This window comes from Mytilus edulis, chromosome 12 (assembly GCF_963676685.1).
Source record: "Mytilus edulis chromosome 12, xbMytEdul2.2, whole genome shotgun sequence".
Classification (NCBI taxonomy): Eukaryota; Metazoa; Mollusca; class Bivalvia; order Mytilida; family Mytilidae; genus Mytilus; species Mytilus edulis.
The window spans coordinates 50,414,741-50,436,660 of record NC_092355.1 but is presented as its reverse complement, the minus strand read 5'-3'; the positions used below and the strand labels follow the sequence as shown (position 1 = coordinate 50,436,660).

Sequence of the window (21,920 nt, the reverse complement as noted above, 5' to 3'; positions counted from 1 at the left end):
GCAAACATAATGTCATACAATTGTAAAATTATAAGTCAAATAGAAACTGATATTTTTGCTTTAAAATAAATTATTTAGAATAAACATTTTTAAAATTTTGATGTAAGAAATCGTTTGTTGTTTCAGAATACGACAGATTCTTTGTTTTTTTGAAAATGTTTGCGTTATTCCGCAAAAGTTTGCGTTAGGCAACAACCATTTTCTTATCTGGGAAAGGGGGGGGGGGGGGGGGGGGGGCTGGGATTTTTATTATGTTCATAAATTTTTTTTCAGAACCTTCCTCCGATAAATTTTTATTTTTTCTTATGAGAAGGAAAGCAAAATTTTTTTTCCTATAATGTGGAACAGAAATACATTTTTTTTCCTCAAAACCATAAAATTTACATAAAATTCATTTTAATTTTTTAATTGATGTAAAATGTAAAGTGCATGGCTCGGTCTGTATCCTGGCATTGGCTGTTGTCTCTGTTGTTTTTTTAGCCCACTTTCTACATTATGATATTCTCTGAGTCCGTCATACAGGTACTACAGTCCTTGAATTTTAATACTGCAATTGAAGTGGCCACCATTGCCATATGTAATGGCAAAGAGTGAGTAGCTCCAAATTATAAACATCCACTGTTTCCAACTATGATAATTGACATTCCATTGAAAAAAAGGTATAAAGAATGATACAGAATGATACAAAGGAAAATACTACCAGTATACAAGTCTGTGTCATACACAATCAGGGCTACTTTAAAAGACTGTTTTAATATGATACCATATCTATCCCTGTTATAAAATGACCATATCATCTTTATAATAGTTGCAGTTTTAAGTATGTCTTAATGTAGTAGCATACATGTGGGAGATTTGGAATGCTTTTAAATATTTCCGGATCAAACACTATTACAGGAAAATACAAAAAGTAATAAGGTATAAATATAAATCTTAGCTTAATCTGTAGACTGGACAGATGTTTATAAGATGTTCAACTGTCTCAACTGTTGTTATTTTCACTATTCTCAAATTCAGCAGTGCAAATTTTTTTTTTCAAGCAGGTGACAGCATAATTTTTTTTTCAGCTACAGTGCAAAACATAATTTTTTTTTCGTTCAGCTAGGCCATCAAAATATTTTTTTCAAAAAAATCACAGCCACCCCCCCCCCCCCCCCCCCCCAGGTAAGAAAATGGTTGTTGCCTTATAATGCAAAGGTCTGCGTTATATCTCAAATATTTGCGTTTATATTTCGCAAAGATTTACCGTTAAGCGCAAAGGTTTGCGTTAAAACGCAAACATACATGAAGAAAGAAATATAAAAAAAAAAATGTGTGGCGCTAATACGCGTCTGTAATCTTCCGCCTATACATTATATATTTATCATAGGGAAATTTCTCAACTGGACATTCAGTTTTAATTTTTTCCACTCACAAGTTTTTTATTACCTTTTAGAATAAATAAATGTAGATTGTGCGCTTATCCCAGGGTTTAAGACACAGATTCAGAGTAACCAACAGTTATAAATAATATAACGCTGCATTATATCAAAGTCGAAATATAAGGCGTGGAGAGCGACTTTTAAAAAGAGTTCTTATATTCAGTCATTGGCTGAAAAAGTTCAACCTCACTGATAATTTTTTGCTCTACAAATTTAAGCTTTGGTCAAAAGCATATAACATTAGTAAACACAAGCTTTACAAAATTAACTATTTTCATGACAGTATCGAATCGCCGAAAAAAGGAGGACTGCTGTTCTATAATCCCCGAGAGTAGCAACTGACATACTTTTCCAAAATTCGCCAATGATAAAACTTCGAAATTGTTTTAAAAGAATCTAGGGTTCCAACTCCCTAAGGGATAGCTGAACTTACGTATATTTTGCTATTCTTTGTATGTTCCTTTTGGTCATAAAGCTCCTAGCATATGCTAATATATCTATACATTGTAAAATTGAGAATGGAAATGGGGAACATGCCAAAGAGATAAACCCGATCTAAGCTGTTACATAGATATTGATAGCAGCTATACGTAGCCCAGATCTCAACCCAGGCTTTCACATTTCTTGATCGGTGTAATATCCCTGGGTTGTGTTCAATATCGTAGCAGCTAGCATTGCCATTTTGTCTTAGATATCTTAATCTATCTATGTTGAACGATATACTATATATGTAGGTAGCAAAATGGCGTCATCAGTAATAACCTTCCCAACGCCATTTTGTATTCGCTTGACAGCATGATTGTGTTGGGCCAGGGTTGAGTTCAATATTGTAGCAGCTACATAGCGGCTACGTAGCTGCTATCAATATATATGTAACAACTATAGTCTACAGCTACACGTTCAACAGTCAAAATCTACATAGCACTGCTTAGCCGCTACGATATTGAATGCAACCCTGAGTTCTATTTAGCGGCTATGCTAGCTATACGTTCAATAGCCAATTTCTAGGTAGATGTAGCTTAGCCGCTACGACATTGAACGAAACCAGTGAGAATTGTGAAAACTGCAGTGTTGAGTTCAATATCGTAGCAGCTACGTAGTGCTACGTAGATTTTGATTTTTGAACGTGAAGCTATAGACTTGTTGTTGAAAACAGCTACGTAGCCGCTACGTAACTGCTACGATATTGAAGTACGGCATTTCCATTGGCTAATCGTTAGCGAATTTTAAAGTTTAAGACGATGATGTTTCGTCCATGGCAATTTAACGGACATATATGATTTTTTCAATAAAAAACAATAAACACTCACACTATTCACCGGACAATCTTCTTTTTGTCAAATTTAATTGAATTCTGAAGGGTACAAATTGTCTTAAAATGTCTGATGTTAAAGTTCGACGGCAAAGGCTCGTGAATTATTATATTGAAATCAAACAAGTAAATCTGTGAGCTATAGACTGCTCACTAAGGATACCTCCGTCCCCTAAAAGTATAATGTCAGCAGGAATTTGTTGAGTGATGAATCTGAAAACGTATCCAAGGTATACAATGATGTAGCTGACTCATAAAAACCCTAAAACCATATTTCAGAAATCCTTGTAATGTAGTTACTGAAAAAGATGCGACGAAAATTCATATTGACGGACGGACATACAGAGGTAAAACAGTATACCCCCATTGTTTTGAAGCGGAGTATAATAACTCGAGGTGATATCAAGCGATATCATAAGTATTACATATTTCATATATCAATATGTATAGAACACGGTGATTATACATAGCTTGAACCTAGTCTACGTCTGGTCGGAATGGAAACGTAATCTCCGAAAGGTTTCACAGTCTCCTCACGTTAAAGAACCTTTAAAATTACAAAGAACTCTTTGAGGGATGTAACAAAGTTATGACTATTTTATATTTTTCTTATAGTATTTATTATGATATATTTAATAACAGTTGCATTATGAATTTATGTACTTGTATTTTCAAATTTGCAAAAGTATCACCTCCTCCAAAACATCTTAATATATACATGTAGTCTTATAAAATATGAATGTTGTTTAAATTTCAATATTGTATGTTTGTAATGATTGTCATGTTTGTCTTGGTAACACTCCAATATTTGGATTTTACACCAATAAAATGATTTGATTTGATTTGATTATGGTGTATTAACCATAATGAAACTTTTCATGCTATAATGTCTGTTTATATTAAATATGATGCAATGTATATGTTCCAGACCATATGAGTATTTGGACCGTACGTGTACGGTCCGGCGCGTACGGTCCGGACCGTATACGTATACTCGTACGGTCCGACCACACGCGTACGGTCGGACCGTATGAGTATACGTGTATGGCCCAGTATGAGATAACCATTTATCACAATCTTTATTTTTAGTTTTATAAATTGTTATCATTACAATTACTTTTAGATGGATAAAATGAACAATTGAACGATTGACATTAAATATTTGTTTAATTGTATATCTGGATACTATTTTGGTACTCTCGCCCAAGGTGACACTTACTACCACAATTAATGATATATTTTTTACATTTACATGTTTGCAGTTCATTCATGTTCCTTTGCATTTGCATTTTTTTGTAAAGTTTCTAATATTCTAAAATTGTCGTCCCACATCATGTTAACTTCCGATATCGTAAATTTCTATGATCATAATTCAATTAATGTATTACTGATCGACATACTAAATACAAGATATTAATAGATTTAATAATCGTGAATTTTTTTATTAGTTAACAAATAAAGCTTTTATTCCAATTACAATTGAACTTTTCCATATTAATTTGAGAGTTAAGTTATGTTGATCTGTACATGAACTTTACATGCATTTGTAACTTATAAACTTAAGCAACTTCTTAATGATATTAATCAGACCGTACGCGTACGGTCCGACCGTATGAGTATTTTGCAAAAGTACGCATACGGTCCAGACCGTACGCGTACGGTTCAAATACTCATACGGTCCGGAACATATATATAATCATATATACAATTAGGACTCAACTAATTTTTTTAATGAAAATAGTTGTATTTGTATTACACGTACAAATTATCTACTTAAAATTTATATAGTTTGAATTAATGCTGTGTATTGATATTAATCTATTTATGAAATAATTACCACCTTTGAATCAATGATTGATTGATCGAGTGTTGGTTTCTGAACGTCCAGTGGCAAATATTTCATGCATGTTCAGGACGAGAACAAGTTAACAATAAATACAATAGGTAGGTCTTGTAATTGAGGCCATTCGGGATGATGGTAGGGGAAATTTGGACCGCCACTGAAAATGAGGATATATTGGATAGGGGCAGAAATTTTGCCTTGCAACATGCCCCCTTGTTGATTTATAAGCAACAGATGGGATTATGGTGTATTAAATCTAAGACTAGACATGCTAAATTTCTGGGCCATTTTTTATATTATACAATCATTGACATTTGATCGTGGTTGATACATACAGAATATTAGAAAAATGGCAATGCTGAGATTATCAAGTTACTGTAAAACTAATGTGTAAAATTGAAGTTCCTTTTCTATGTCTTTTATTCTTTTAAATACATAATGTGTATCAATAATCTATTGAAGTTGTCTCATCAGCTCATATAAAAAAGAAGATGTGGTATGATTGCAAATGACACAGAAATTAACAACTATAGGTCATCGTACGGCCTTCAACAATGTGCAAAGCCCATACCGCATGTAAATTTTTTGATTTCTTTGGATGGTTATCAGAAAAACTTAAAACCTCTATTAACTAACGTTTATGTGTTTACTTTACTGTTTTGACATGCCGGCATAACTGAAATGGCAAAGTAAAGCTATAAATCTGTTATGCCGGCATGTTAAAACAGTAAAGTATAAACATAAACGTTATTAATAGAGGTTTTAAGTTTTTCTGATAACCATCCAAAGAAATCAGTTATGCCGGCATGTTAAAACTGAGAAAAGATACGAATCAGTGGCGGATCCAGAAATTTTCATAAGTGGGGGCCCACTGACTGATCTAAGAGGGGGCCCGCTCCAGTCACGCTTCAGTGATTCCCTATATAAGCAACCAAATTTTTTCCCAAAAAGGGGGGGGCCCGGGCCCCCTGCCCCCCCCTAAATCCGCCTCTGCGAATTGTAAGCTGTTACATGTAGATTTTGTTTTCCCTCTCAACGGCTTAGCAAGACTGTATACCATTGAAAAGTAAAAATTTTCAAAATACTTGACAAATCACAATACTAAATTACATCACTTCGCTCCTTTGATGAAACTGTTGCATATACAAAAATTTCAACACTGAAATGTAATTACCTTTGGCGTTTTTTCTGATGATATAAGTGCGAGAAATACTAGACGGTGCATCATTTTTAATTTTAACTGAATTGACCTGCGTAGGCGTAAAGGCAATAAAGCTGTCATTTCACTTATCAAGCATTTAACCACTTAACCATTCCACATGCTTGCATGATGTTGAACACGCGCGTCTTATCGATCAGTCCCTTTAACAAATACCGCTGCTATAAAGAAGCTACATTTGTACTTTCAGCTATCATTTTTAATCGTTTTAACTAATATTTATTTATTCCGAATTATTTTTTAAAATGCACTTGGTCTTTGTTATAGATTGAATTTCTGTTATCAAAAGGTTTTTGTCGGAAGCTACTAAAGTTAAATTCAACATTTTTTTTTATTGCAACAGGCGATACACGTATTTTAATTAATAAACGTCTCTTGATATTATATAGAATGTGATATGACTATTGTTTCTCCCTTTGCTATATATATTTTCTTCAAATATTACATCAACCCGTTTTAGAGCATTGTTAATGGTATATTTTCTATCTAATTTTCTACGATGAATGTTTAATTATTTTGAGAACAAATGTAAGTTTGCGGGTGGCAATGAACACTACCCTTTCCTGGATCATGATATCTATATCTTTAACGGGAAGCTTAATTCCAAAATTTATGACAAAAGAGATGATTTTTCGTTTCCTATTGTCAATTATCCATTGTTTGATGGTAACGTTCCTTTTTCACCATCTTATGGTGTTTGTATATATCTCAACTTGTCCGATTCGCTCGTGTAACGTATTTGATTTCAACGAAAGAAATCTCTGTATTACTGAAAAGTTATTACTCCAGGGTTTTTCGATATCACAAACTAGTCTACATAAGTGTAAATTAGTATGCTGATCAGAGCTGGAACCGCTTGGGGTTTTGGAGCCTCTGGCCTTTGTTAGTCTTGTATATTTTTAATTTTACTTCATTTATATGTTTTGGAGTTAAGTGTGACGTCCATTTTCACTGAACTAGTATTCATTTTTATCGGTCGTCCCACTGTCTATATCACTCTGTTCAGCTCTTAATATTATTCCGTATCATGTCTCTGTTACGTCAAATACGTTGACCCGGCCTTAATAACTTTGACCCGGACATATCAGCGACGTCATAATGTTTGAACCGACATTAATAACTTTGACCCGAACTTATCAAGTCATCTTTTGTGTACTGGTGAAACAAAGAAAACACTTCTGAAACACGCAAATATAGCCCGATAAATCGATTATCAGATTATCTGCATATTGATATTGTAAAATATCAGCTGCTTGACATAAAGCTTCATATTATGTCTCGCAGCTGATATTTTACGATATCAACATGCAGATAACCTGATAATCGGTACGTATTAAGGGACAGTCAATTAAGGACCACCTCCGGGTGCGGGATATTGCTGCGTTGAAGACCCATTGGTGGCCTTCGGCTGTTCTCTTATCTGGTCGAGTTGTTGTCTCTTTGAAATATTCCCAAATTTTCATTCTCAATTTTATCATAATATTAAAATAGTTATTCGTTTATTTATGATTAAATTGAGATTTTAAAAAAATCTAGTTTAGACCTTCAACATATTCCTGTGCCAGTCCTTACCTCGCCAGTTTTTGTCTTAATATGATATTTAATCCGGAGAATATGGTAATGATGATAGATATTTGATTGTCTAATTTATGTTTAATTACAACCTTCATAATACTGAGGTAATTTGCATGTGTAATTGTTGAAAAATCCTACATTGATAAAAGCTGACTGACGACTTATGTCGCGTATTGTTTTAAAGTATTATGTTGAAACACTATAAATCAAACACTGCTTATCATATTTTCCGAAATCAATCCATTATATTATGCATTTATCTTTTTTAAATCGTGAACAACAGAAGTTATTCTTTTTGTATTTCTGATAAACAACTTCTCTCATATACATACAATAATGTTCCCTACAGTAGGTATATACTAAACCCTCTTCCGTTAATATTTGCTTGCGACCCGTCAGATACTGACAATATCAATTCAGATAATGATATACGCAGCATTACATGTAACCTTCAGTTTATTGGCAGATCATAGCGAAAAGAAGTGTTATATTTGTTAATTTTACTTGCTTTGTTTATCTGTACTAATATGTTTACATTTTAACCCGCCAGGGTTTCATGTTTTGTAATAAAGATTATTTATTTGATAAATTTCCCTTTATTAACTTGCCTGCGTCTGTCGAAACATGGATGTAATAGTCGAAACAATCTATGAGTAAAGGGAGATAACGCTTTCTACTCGTCTATATTACAAATATTCGTAATAAAGGTAAAATTACTTGTTTAAGTAATATTACCCATCCAAATAATATTACACGAATAAATAATTGCCTGGACTGTATAAAGAACCTGCCACTAATATTAACTTTTACAGTAATTGTTTTATTGATATTATGTTCTCCTGTTTGTTTTGAATGTGAAATGTGATGATTTAAACCAAAGACTCTAAAATTTGTTATTTGTGGGTACTTATCAACTAAGCTTGTGGAATTTGGAATGAAGAAAAATTAAAAACGGATTGACTTCATAAGAGCTAATAGGTTAAAATCTGACTCAACATTTTTATCCAGTACATAGCTGGAAGTACACTGCAAACATGTTTTAAGGAAAGAAATGATTTGGTGCAGTTGAAATAGCTATAGGTATACAACTGGGAATGTCTGAAGTCATTAATAACTGTATCAACTTTCTGCACTGTGTCAGATACCTGCAGGTTAGATACACAGGTTCATTGGTGTCTATAGTGTTATTTTAATCAATCAGGGGTACAAGTAATGAGAAGTGATTAATAAATTATAATACTGAAAAGTACATTTCAACTTTTGCACACTGGACGTAAAGCAAACTTTAATCAATTATTTAATTTTTGCAAAGGGAAATTACTCAATGGTAAGACAATTACTATATTCCCTGTCAATACAAAGCTAAGGACATAGTTGCCAACAAGACATGCTTTTAGAGTGTAATACACACTTTTTGAACTGTTTACATGAGCTTTTCATTTCTCAAGACTTTTTCAGCTGCATAGGTTTGTCTTTACTCCAAATAAATTTTGAAGTGTAAAAGCCATTTTTGTCACATGCTTAACCTAAATTTTCAATTTATTTTAAGACACCTTCAGCATGTTATTTTCTGGAGTTTGTGGTTACAACAATACAAGTCCATCAATGTACAAACTCAGTTATTACTGTGACTTGTTAAGGGATGATGATGCTTGCTTAACTTTACCAGGTATGTTATAAAATCATTATTTTATCAGTGGCAGACTGATGTACTGTTGAACAAAGTATATTTTAGGCATATTTTTTTTTATCAAATCAAACAAATATTTCCTTTTATCATTCCAAGACGATTATACAGCCTTCAACAATAAGCAAAATCCATTCTGTATACATGGAATAGTAACATGAAAGGCGTCAGGATGACATAATAAAATTGAGAATGGAAACAGGAATGTGTCAAAGAGACAACAACCCAAACAAAGAGCAGAAAACAGTTCAAGGCCACCAATGGGTCTTCAACAAAGAGAGAAAATCCTGCACCCGGAGGATTATAATGCATGATATAGACTCTAGACTCTTCAGTATTCAAATTCCTGTAATATTTGACATCTTTTAGATTTTGGCTCTGTCACCTCAGACAATTTTAATATAAACCTGACCATTGATTATTTTCTAAATTAAGTAAAAAAAACAACAACAAAAAACCCACTTTATTTCTGCTGCATATAACAATATTCACATAAACAAGAGAAAATAAGTGGTAAAGTCAATGTGACAGTAATCTATCTGTCTGTCTGTCCATGTGGCTTGTAAGTGGACTCCTAAATGGCTAGGCTTATATATTGATGAAACCTTGCACAGTTATAGAACACTAGATGAGGATATGCAAATGGGAACTAGTCTCGGTCCTACATGTTCAAGGGGAGATAATAAATATACTTATAGGTGCTGGAAATTCTTTTTGTGTGGTAAAAGAGAAAAAATTTCATATACACTGTATTCTATATTGTATCAGCTTAGTAAAAGGGGTATCTATCACTCTAAATGGTTGTTAGAAATTAAAAGTACTTTATATGAATGTGGATTTAATTTGATGTGGGATGATCAAATAATTGCTAAATCTGATAATATTAGTAAGAATGTCAAGAAATGTTTAAGTGAGAAATTTATGTTGAACTGGAGTAATAATGTTATGAATTCTGCAAAATGTCTTAATTACAGAATATACAAATCTGATTTTTGTTTTGAGAAATATTTATCGTTGTTACCATCTGATCTAAGAATGTATTTATGTAAATTCCGTTGCCTTAGTAATAAATTGCCCATTGAAACGGGCAGATTTTTTAATATTGATAGAACTGAAAGACATTGTAATCTTTGTAATGCTAATGAACTTGGTGATGAGTTTCATTACTTATTCAAATGTACCTTTTTCAACAATGTAAGAGCTAAATTTTTACCTTTAAATATATGTAATAACCCAAATGTTTTAAAATTTAAAGAATTGATGAATACATCAGATTTATTTACACTTACTGGAATAGCAAAATTTTGCAAAAGTGTTATTAAAACCTTTTAATACATGTGCTTAATCATGTTACTATAATTTGTACTTCCTGTCAAATATCTGCATTAATTATATATACTATTATTGCACCTTTGTTAACCATGTTGTTCTAATGTAAATATGTTCACACTTTTATTGTTTGTTAAAATGTTGTACTAACATACCCCATGTGGGGCTTTAGTGAAATAAAATGTCTTATGTCTTATGTCTTATGTGAGTACCCTCAAAGTACTAGTTATTGTTACTGACAGCTGTACTCCCTTAGCATACCTGTCAACCTGTGACGATGAAAATGCAGGTTATGACCTGCATTGAAGAATCAAATCTCAGGTCATAACGCGTACAAACTTTTTCGAGCTGAATTTCAGTATTTATGGTACATTTTCTTATAATGTATATCAAAGATACCAAAACATCAATGCATGTTCACTTTGTTAAGTCATTTTAAATCTTATTAAATATTATTTCATTGCACTTTTAAAGACTTTTATAAATTTGTGTAACTCAGTGTTATATGTGCTTTACTTTTTGAGAATAAATACTACAATCATCAAACACTAGAATTTAATGTAATTCTTAAATGTTTGAGACATTGACTATGTAGCCTTTAACTATATTATTTTTCATATTTCAAGGAAATTAGACTATGATAAAATATAGTAATACAGTTAAAGGAAGTATAAATGTAAAAAATAATTTTCAACTTTTTTTAAAAAATGTATAAAGGTATAAAAATAATGAAAAGTTATTTTTCAATATGTATTTGAATTTTATATTTTTATGATTTAATCTTTTTCACCCATAAAACGTAAATATAAGGAATAATTTTGAATGGTGACAAATAAGGGGAAGTAACTCTAGTTCAGTTTGTAAACCAATGGTGCAATTTATTTACGACCTAAAGCTAAGGTAATTGGTGTTAATTAACAGTGTGTTTGACACCAAAGCTGTCAAGTGAAGCCATGCACTTAATGGGTCACTTAATTTGACAGTTTACATAGCTAGATGAACTTCCTGTTCATGGAAGAATTACGAATTTGCCGGTATTTCAAAGGAATATTACTTATGAAATCAATCTCAAGGCTAAGAAATACGGGTGAAATTGGGTCATTTTCGGAATTCCCGGGTTATTTCAATGACCCGGCGGGTGTTCCGGGTGATCCCTCAGAATTGTGAAAATCTTGGATCACACCCGCAGAATACGGGTCAGTTGACAGGTATGCCTTAGTGAACTATGTTTTAGTTTCCAGAGAATTGACTCTGACTGGCCTCAACATTTTGCTACAAAATTGCTTTGATATTTTACAAAATGAGGTAAACTTCAGTGAGACAGCAACCAAGAAATACAAGTTAACTAGAATAGACACCTTTACATCTTCACACTGTATAAAAATGAAGGCGCAAAACTTAACTTTCTGTAGAAAAATCTAAACATTTTCAGACTATGTAGGAAATATCAGTACCAGTACGAGTATGCCACCATTCACATCAACTCAAAGATCTACAACTGCTGTGAGTAATAGTAAGTATTATTTAGAACATGGAAAATGTCTCCTAAACAGGGACAATTATAGCTGGAAACCGCCTAAATACAATATACAAGAGTTATGTTATAAAAAAAGATATATTTTTGCAATTGTTACATCTTAAAAGGAGGAAAAACCATGACGCTACAGTTCAGTGACTCTGCTTGAAAAAAAAAAAGTTTTTTTGTTAAGTGAAATACTCACTTATTATGAGTAATACGATTATAGGTTCCTTGTAACATGTACATGCAGGTAGGGCTCACCTGGTCTCGACATCATATCATAAGTCCGTGATCATTAGGTCATAAGTCAGTGATCATTAGGTCATAAATCAGTGATCATTAGGTCATAAGTCAGTGATCATTAGGTCATAAGTCAGTGATCATTAGGTTAAAGTTGTGTGGTCAGGTCTGTATCTCAGATACTATAATCAATAGGTCAGCTATAGTTGGTGTATGGAATGATTGTAAGGTGTATATGTCTGACTGACAGGTTTCATCTGACCTTGACTTTATTTTCATTGTTCTATTAGACAAGTTAAGTTTTTGGTGGTACGTTTTGTTTATTTCTCAGATACTATAAGCAACAGGATCACTATATATGGTGAATGGAATTATTGTAAGGTGTACATGTTTGTCTGACTTGGTTTATCTGACCATGAACTAATTTTCATACACCATTGATAATGTTAAGTTTGTTTGATACTTGTAGTAAAACTTTCATATTTCAGATTCAATCATAAGTAAGAGCAAGCAATACATTGTGTGCACTCTTGTTTATATAATGAAATTTAGTTTTTAAAATTCACTGTAAATGTTGGATGCCATTAACATATCAAAATTTTTTTTTTATAGTAGCAGCATGATGAAAAAGCTGTAAACATTCAATTTTTCCTGAAATCATGAAATTTGGTAACCAAAATTCAATCACCTGTGATATATATCTGATTCTGTTCTTAACTTTTTCTAGTTATATCTCATTTGGATATTATACCAACATTTACAACAGTAGACAGTGCAGGAGGCATTGTTGAGATTGTAATCAGAGGACAGTTTGGATATGTTTACTGTCGTGAAACAACATACTGTCCATCCTTGATCTGTCAATATCTAGGATATTCGTAAGTACGACATGTAGTATCTGCCATATATTTTCACTCTACTGTACATATTTTTCCAGGGCAACTAATAAAATCAACGGTACCAATTTTGTTGCACCAGATGCGCATTTCGACAAAATATGTCTCTTCAGTGATGCTCGTGGCCAAAATAATTGAAATCCAAAGCTTATATAAAAGATGAAGAGCTATAATCCAAAAGGTCCAAAAAGTATAGTCAAATTCGTGAAAGGAATCAGAGCTTTGCATGAGGGAGATACATTCCTTAATTTATAATAATTTCTAATATTTTGTAACAGCAAATTTAAATAACACAAAAAAATCCGTATTTTCATACCAGTACCGAAGTACTGGCTACTGGGCTGGTGATACCCTCGGGGACTAATAGTCCACCAGCAGAGGCATCGACCCAGTGGTAGTAATAAAATCAACGGTACCAATTTTGTTGCACCAGATGCGCATTTCGACAAAATATGTCTCTTCAGTGATGCTCGTGGCCAAAATAATTGAAATCCAAAGCTTATATAAAAGATGAAGAGCTATAATCCAAAAGGTCCAAAAAGTATAGTCAAATTCGTGAAAGGAATCAGAGCTTTGCATGAGGGAGATACATTCCTTAATTTATAATAATTTCTAATATTTTGTAACAGCAAATTTAAATAACACAAAAAAATCCGTATTTTCATACCAGTACCGAAGTACTGGCTACTGGGCTGGTGATACCCTCGGGGACTAATAGTCCACCAGCAGAGGCATCGACCCAGTGGTAGTAATAAAATCAACGGTACCAATTTTGTTGCACCAGATGCGCATTTCGACAAAATATGTCTCTTCAGTGATGCTCGTGGCCAAAATAATTGAAATCCAAAGCTTATATAAAAGATGAAGAGCTATAATCCAAAAGGTCCAAAAAGTATAGTCAAATTCGTGAAAGGAATCAGAGCTTTGCATGAGGGAGATACATTCCTTAATTTATAATAATTTCTAATATTTTGTAACAGCAAATTTAAATAACACAAAAAAATCCGTATTTTCATACCAGTACCGAAGTACTGGCTACTGGGCTGGTGATACCCTCGGGGACTAATAGTCCACCAGCAGAGGCATCGACCCAGTGGTAGTAATAAAATCAACGGTACCAATTTTGTTGCACCAGATGCGCATTTCGACAAAATATGTCTCTTCAGTGATGCTCGTGGCCAAAATAATTGAAATCCAAAGCTTATATAAAAGATGAAGAGCTATAATCCAAAAGGTCCAAAAAGTATAGTCAAATTCGTGAAAGGAATCAGAGCTTTGCATGAGGGAGATACATTCCTTAATTTATAATAATTTCTAATATTTTGTAACAGCAAATTTAAATAACACAAAAAAATCCGTATTTTCATACCAGTACCGAAGTACTGGCTACTGGGCTGGTGATACCCTCGGGGACTAATAGTCCACCAGCAGAGGCATCGACCCAGTGGTAGTAATAAAATCAACGGTACCAATTTTGTTGCACCAGATGCGCATTTCGACAAAATATGTCTCTTCAGTGATGCTCGTGGCCAAAATAATTGAAATCCAAAGCTTATATAAAAGATGAAGAGCTATAATCCAAAAGGTCCAAAAAGTATAGTCAAATTCGTGAAAGGAATCAGAGCTTTGCATGAGGGAGATACATTCCTTAATTTATAATAATTTCTAATATTTTGTAACAGCAAATTTAAATAACACAAAAAAATCCGTATTTTCATACCAGTACCGAAGTAGTTATAAGGGAGTTATTCCACTCGTGCAACTGGAGTCGAGCAAGGAGATGTTTTGAGTCCTAAATTGTTCAACTTGTTTATGAAGGACATAATTGATACATTTTATCAAAATGCTATCAAGCCTGTTCCATTGGGATCTCCTTAATTGCCCTAAGTTTGCTTTCCGAATCTTCAAATGGCCTTCAGTCATGCCTTGATAAATTATGTGATTTTTATTCTTGTCAGTGACGAATGTCGTAGAATGCCAGACAGGAATGCTTATCTGTATGGAATCAGCATTGCTAGCTCTTTGTTAAAAGCTACATATTTCAGATAATATAAGAAATATTTTAACTTTATTTGAAGTATGGAATAATTGTTAGATGTACATATTCAGAAAGGGTGAATCTAGCCATGACCTCATTTCATGGATCAGTGATAACTTTTCATGGTTTGGTCTGTTTCTGAGATACTATAAGCAATAGAACTTTTCAATTATATTGGGTGTAGGGAATAGTTGTAAGGTGTGCATGTGAATCTAGCAGGTTTCTTTTGACCTTGACCTTATTTTCATGGATCATTGATAATGTTTTGATAATGTGATACCTTTCATATAAAATTGAATCATGGTCAGTAAAGATCACTTTTTATGCCTTAGGGGCATTATGTTTTTCGGTCTATGCATCTGTTCGTTCGGCCGTCCTTTTGTTTGACCTCCTTTTAAATTCATTCAGCCGTCTGTCCCTATTCAGGTTAAAGTTTTTATGCCCCACCTACGATAGTAGAAGGGCATTATGTTTTCTGGTCTGTGCGTCAGTTCGTTTTTTCGTCTTTCTGTTCGTCTGTTCGTCCCGCTTCAGGTTAAAGTATTTGGTCAAGGTAGTTTTTGATGAAGTTGAGTCCAATCAACTTGAAACTTAGTACACATGTTCCCTATGATATGATCTTTCTAATTTTAATGCCAAATTAGAGTTTTGACCCCAATTTCACGGTCCACTGAACATAGAAAATGATAGTGTGAGTGGGGCATCTGTGTACTATGGACACATTCTCGTTGTGTTTAGTATGTCAGCTTTTTTGTTAATTTTCAGATCTGGAATTATAAGGAACACATTCTATATGAGAGGTTTACCAAAACATGCAAAACAATCTGTCCGGTGTACATCAGCATCAAGACAACTGTCAGATTGTCAGATAAATGAAACAAATTATGATTATGATTATGTAACGGGGATAAAATGTGGTAAGTTTAGCTTGTCTTTATTACAGCATTTACAATCTTGGTCTAAGTTGGTAATTTTCTACCATGTGATTTTCAGACTTAATACATTTTGTGCATCACATTAGCATTGGTTATAACGAAGGGACTTTTCATAAATGTTTTTATATACCAAACTTCAATTGTCACATGACAGTCATTCATTGCTCTACCCAATAGGTATCCTCAAGTCAAATTGAAAAGCACATATACATATAGGGTAAAAATGGCACTAAAAATAATAAATCTCACTTTTTTGTCCACTCACAACAAAATGCAAATTATAATACATGCTCACAAAGTCTGAATTTACAGAATTTGTTGAGTCACTTTACTCTGCTGTAAACTTCATTTCTTAATTGAAAAAAAGAACTACCAAAATGTGGCCATCTGGTCAACAAATTTTAACAAATCCATTTACAAATATTTCTTATCTTTCTATTGTTTTTATTTCAGTTGGAAGAACTCCAACCATCGATTGTAGATTTGGAAATTCATTTCAGGGATCTTGCTCTTATAGAGCATATAATACCATTGATGGATGGTCATTAGACAGTAGGGGTATGTTATGCTCATTATTTGACCTATTTACCTGTGGTATTGCAGTAGTTTTGTTGCCTTCAATGTGGGATGTTGTAGATGATTTAATCGTAGGCTAGTCCAAACCATTGATCTTAAATTTGATATTTTCTGCCTCTCTGCAAGGTACATAGTATGCAGGAGTGATTGGCTCGATCAGTATCAGGAGTATTAATGCATCCAAAAAATGTGGACTTTTAGTTTGTCATTTAAAAGTCTGACTCAGGGTGTCAGTGTAATACAAATTTAAAGCAGTGTACTATACAATTATAGCCTTTATATGAGGTCATAACAAGGTAATATAGACTGAGGATGAAGTCCGAGGTTGAAATAAAATCGAATTGACCTCAACCAAAGGCTACAATTGTTATATTATTAATCAACAAATATTGCATTGAACAATATAAAATTGGGGATTTCTTGAATGTATTTTTTAGTAACATGCTGTATGCCCTGTGCAATATGCTGTTTTTGACCTACAAAAAGCTAAACACAACAGTATTGGCGTGCAAACTGAGTAAATACAAATGTACATGTGATCAAGTTTTAACGAATCACAAATCCTTAAAAATATTCGATTGATAATATATTATTATACCCTCTAGGAGTGTGGTCTACTAATATTGCAATCACCTTTTCCGTCTATCCTTCCATTCGTTCATTCAAGAGATATTTTTAATCACACTTTTCTCATCAGGAACTACTGAACAGAATGACCTAAATGCATTAATTGAATTTTTGAAAACCTGTCAAAATTATACCATATATTTTAATTGTTAACTATAAATAAGTAGATGTGGTATGAGTTCCAATGAGACAACTCTCCATCCAAATCAAAATGTATAAAAAGTAAACAATTATAGGTCAAAGTACGGCCTTCAACACAGAGCCTTGGCTCACACCGAACAGCAAGCTATAAGGGCCTGACTTAGGACAGGTGCATACAAATGCAGCAGGTTTTTACAGGCGCCAACTGAAACAGTAGTGTAACATTACAACATAAAAAGACACACTATAAAATATCAATTGAAATGGCTTAACTCGATCAAAAAGATATATAAACATTAAGTTTTAAGCTTAAGTTTTAAACATGTTAAAAGAGCTCTTAACTCTGTGCCAATCTAAATTAGACACTGAAAGTGACTTCTCTAGCTAGTAGTGAATGTATGCACAAATGATTTTCTGGTATAAAAATTTGATTTACCTGTATCTGTTTAAAAGGATCATATCCCATATTGTGAAAGTGCTAAGCTCTTCCACTTCAGAGAACAATAGTAGCAAATCTATTATGGGGTCTGTATATGACATTTTTGTCCGGCCTGGATGAAGTCGAAAAACGCAAGATTTAGATGTGATGTTTCCGGCGGCGTCTGCAGCAGGGTCAACAATGTACTAGTTTATGATTAGGTCAGTTTTATGGGGAACCACTAGTGGTAGGTCAATGATATTTGGTATGCAGTTGTATTAGCATTAGCGCATCTCATTTCCATGAAGATTATTTGGCCCTGTCCCCTCAGTCATGGTCTATTGACTTTGAAACTTTTACTCAGTTTACATGTATTAGTTGGTGATTAGGTCAGATTAAGAGGAACTACTAGTGGTAGGTCAATGATATTTGGTATACAGATGTATTAGCATTAGCACATCTAATTTCCATGGAGATTGTTTGGCCCTGTCCCCTCAGTCATGGTTCATTGACTTTGAAACTTTTGCATTATTGACATTTTTAAGTTTGTGATCAGATCAGTTTAAGATAAATGACTAATGTTTAGTCAATGATATTTGGTATGCAGTTGCATTGGCATTTGCAAGTCTCATTTCCATGGAGATTATATGGCCACAGCCCCTTATCATGTTTCATTGACTGAAACTTTTACAATTTACAAGTTAAAGTTTGTGTTTAGGTTCGTTTAAAGGGAACCACTTATGATAAGTCAATGATATTTGGTATACACTTTTATAAGCATTGGCATTTCACATTTCCATGGAGGTTATTTGGCCCTGCACCTTCAGTCATGGTTCATTGACTTTGGATGATTTGCATAGTTTGCATGTTTAAATATTGACATTTTAATTTCAACATTTGCTTTATACCATCAAAATTAGAAAATGAGAGACATGTGAGGGCTCAACATTACCGTTTGTCGGATTGTCTGGGAGAAGTAAAAGTAGGCGTTGGACAAGTAGAATCAACATATTAGTTTTCCGACAGGACAAGTGAAAGATTTTCAAATTAAAACTTATTCCCTTTATTTACCTACAGTTATTGAGTTTACATTATTTCCAAAGAGTTGCGTAACGTAATTATCAATTTAAGTACATTGCTTTGCAATCATTCAATAATAAATTGGCTTCTTTGACAACTATATTGCTGGTAAACATGCTTAAAGTTAAACAAACTTTGATTTCCTCTGTTTTTTTAGCATGAGAGTAAGCCTATCACATGATCAATTGCATCATCACTTTTCGTTTCACTTGGAATTTACCATCATTGCAAGCATGCATGATGACGGAAGTCAACTTCAAGTAAAAGTTTTTTGACAAGAAGCATTAATTTTTGTCGAGCCTGCAACTTTTGTTGCAGAAAGCTCGACATAGGGATAGTGATCCGGCGGCGGCGGCTACGGCGGCGGCGGTGTTAGCTCACTTCTTAAAAGCTTTATATTTCAGAAGGTGGAAGACCTGGATGCTCCATACTTTGTATATAGATGCTTCATGTTACAAAGTTTCCGTCAGTCACATGTCCAATGTCCTTGACCTCATTTTCATGGTTCAGTGACCACTTGAAAAAAAAGTTCAATTTTTTTGTAATGTTGAATTCTCTCTTATCATAAGTAATAGGATAACTATATTTGGTATGTGCATACCTTGCAAGGTCCTCATATCTGTCAGACAGTTTTCACTTGACCTCGACCTCATTTCATGGATCAATGATCAAGGTTAAGTTTTGGTGGTCAAGTCCATATCTCAGATACTATAAGCAATAGGGCTAGTATATTCGGTGTATGGAATGATGGTAAGGTGTACATGTCTAACGGGCAGATGTCATGTGACCTTGACCTCATTTTCATGGTTCAGTGGTCAAAGTTAAGTTTTTGTCGAGCCTGCAACGTTTGTTGCAGAAAGCTCGACATAGGGATAGTGATCCAGCGGCGGCGGCTACGGCAGCGGCTAGGGCGGCGGCGGTGTTAACTAACTTCTTAAAAGCTTTATATTTTAGAGTGTGGAAGACCTGGATGCTTCATACTTTGTATATAGATGCCTCATGTTACGAAGTTTCTGTCAGTCACATGTCCAATGTCCTTGACCTCGTTTTCATGGTTCAGTGACCACTTGAAAAAAAAGATCAGAATTTTTGTAATGTTGAATCCTCTCTTATTATAAGTAATAGGATAACTATATTTGGTATGTGCGTACCTTGCAAGGTCCTCATGCCTGTCAGACAGTTTTCACTTGACCTCGACCTCATTTCATGGATCAGTGAACAAGGTTAAGTTTTGGTGGTCAAGTCCATATCTCAGATACTATAAGCAATAGGGCTAGTATATTTGGTGTATGGAAGGACTGTTAGGTGTACATGTCCAACTGGCAGGTGTCATCTGACCTTGACCTCATTTTCATGGTTTGGTGGTTATAGTTAAGTTTTTGTGTTTTGGTCTATTTTTCCCATACTTTGTGCAATAAGTCTACTATATTTGTTGTATGGAATGATTGTAAGGTGTACATGTCTAGCGGGCAGATGTCATCTGACCTTGACCTCATTTTCATGGTTCAGTGGTCAAAGTTAAGTTTTTGAGTTTTGGTCTTTTTATCTAATATTATATGCCAAAGGTCAACTATATTTGGTGTATGGAATTATTTTATGATCTATATGTAAGTCCCGCAGGTTTTATTTGACTATGACCTCATTTTCACGGTTCATTGCACAGTGTTAAGTTTTTGTGTTTTGGTCTGTTTTTCTTAAACTATAAGTAATAGGTCAACTATATTTATTGTATGGAAGCATTGTTAGCTGTACATGTCTGCCTGGCATGGTTCATCTGACCTTGACCTCATTTTCATGGTTCATTTGTCTTTGTTTAGCTATCTTGGTTTATGTTAAGTTTATGTGGCAGTTGTGAAAGCTTTATACTTAGGACTATCAACATTAATATCAATGATTAGTAAAGAAGGCGAGACATTTCAGTGTGTGCACTCTTGTCTAACACTTTTTAACAGCTAAAGGATAATCTTGATAATGATAGGACTCGGCTTGTGTAACCAGGACGTGTCCCACAGATGCATGGGTAAATGATATACCGTACGTCTAGACAGAAAATCATGCGTCCAGGACTCGTGTACGCACCTTAATAGGAACACTCAATTATATGTCAAAAAGACATAAAATTAAAATTTTGCAAATGAATTGTGTATAAACTGATTGCCTTGATTAATATTCATCAGGAATGCTTGAGAAGTCTAGAGTTTGTACATGATCTAATAAATGTGTCAGTAGGTCTGAACACTTGCAGCATTATTAAACTTTTGATTTTGGCAAGTGAGTTTAGAAGTTGGACAAGTTGATTTTCTTGCAACTTGCCCGAATGGACAAGTTATAAAAAATGATAATGCATATCTCTGTGTCAACAGTTTATGGGAAGCAAGATTTCTGCTGCTCACAAGAGATATTTAGCTTGTTTCAATGAGTAGTCCCCAATTTTAATCTGTTCTAATCCTAAACAGGCAGAAGTATTTTATTGGACATTAAGCAAAGAAAAATCAATCAATTGATAAATATGTTGCATTTTATATTTTTAATGATTGTCTTTAAAACAAAAACCCCCTTTCAGGCTCTGCCAATGAGAATATTCTTTGAATTGTTAAATATTTGCAAAAGACTCAGTTCTATCCAATGATAGTCAATTTATTGACAAAATGATAATGCAATATAACAATTTATTGTATAGCCATATAATATTTTCCACAGAACGTAACCAAAAGTTAGCGTGCAATAAATTTTAATATTGCACAAATGCAATAAATCTTCAAAATTCATGACGTCATTAACGACAAAATCTTAGTTTAAACCAATTTTTACTTTCAAATATTATATTGCTATACAATAAAAGGGTTATTGCATGAATATTTGGGAATATTGTCCCTCGTAGAACATATATTGCACTCGCAAGCTCGTGCAATATAAAATTCTTCTCGGGACAATATTCCCCAATATTCATGCAATAACCCTATAGTATAATAAACACAATATTTGTAATTTTTGTATATTTTTAACCCAGGTATGGATCATTTTGAGAACGAATTAAATGGTGTGAATGAATATTGCTTTCTAT

The 21,920-nt window shown here is 33.6% G+C and overlaps 1 protein-coding gene across 1 annotated transcript in view; it reads left to right on the top strand.

The window, feature by feature from the left end:
- LOC139497673 (MAM and LDL-receptor class A domain-containing protein 2-like) overlaps positions 1-21,920 on the top strand; it is a 174,450-nt gene that overhangs the window by 130,734 nt on the left and 21,796 nt on the right. Inside the window, exons 44-48 of the mRNA XM_071285906.1 lie at positions 8,920-9,039; positions 11,819-11,899; positions 12,873-13,023; positions 15,845-15,996; positions 16,468-16,572. Coding sequence (XP_071142007.1) covers positions 8,920-9,039; positions 11,819-11,899; positions 12,873-13,023; positions 15,845-15,996; positions 16,468-16,572 — 609 coding nt within the window. The remainder of the gene's footprint in view (positions 1-8,919; positions 9,040-11,818; positions 11,900-12,872; positions 13,024-15,844; positions 15,997-16,467; positions 16,573-21,920) is intronic.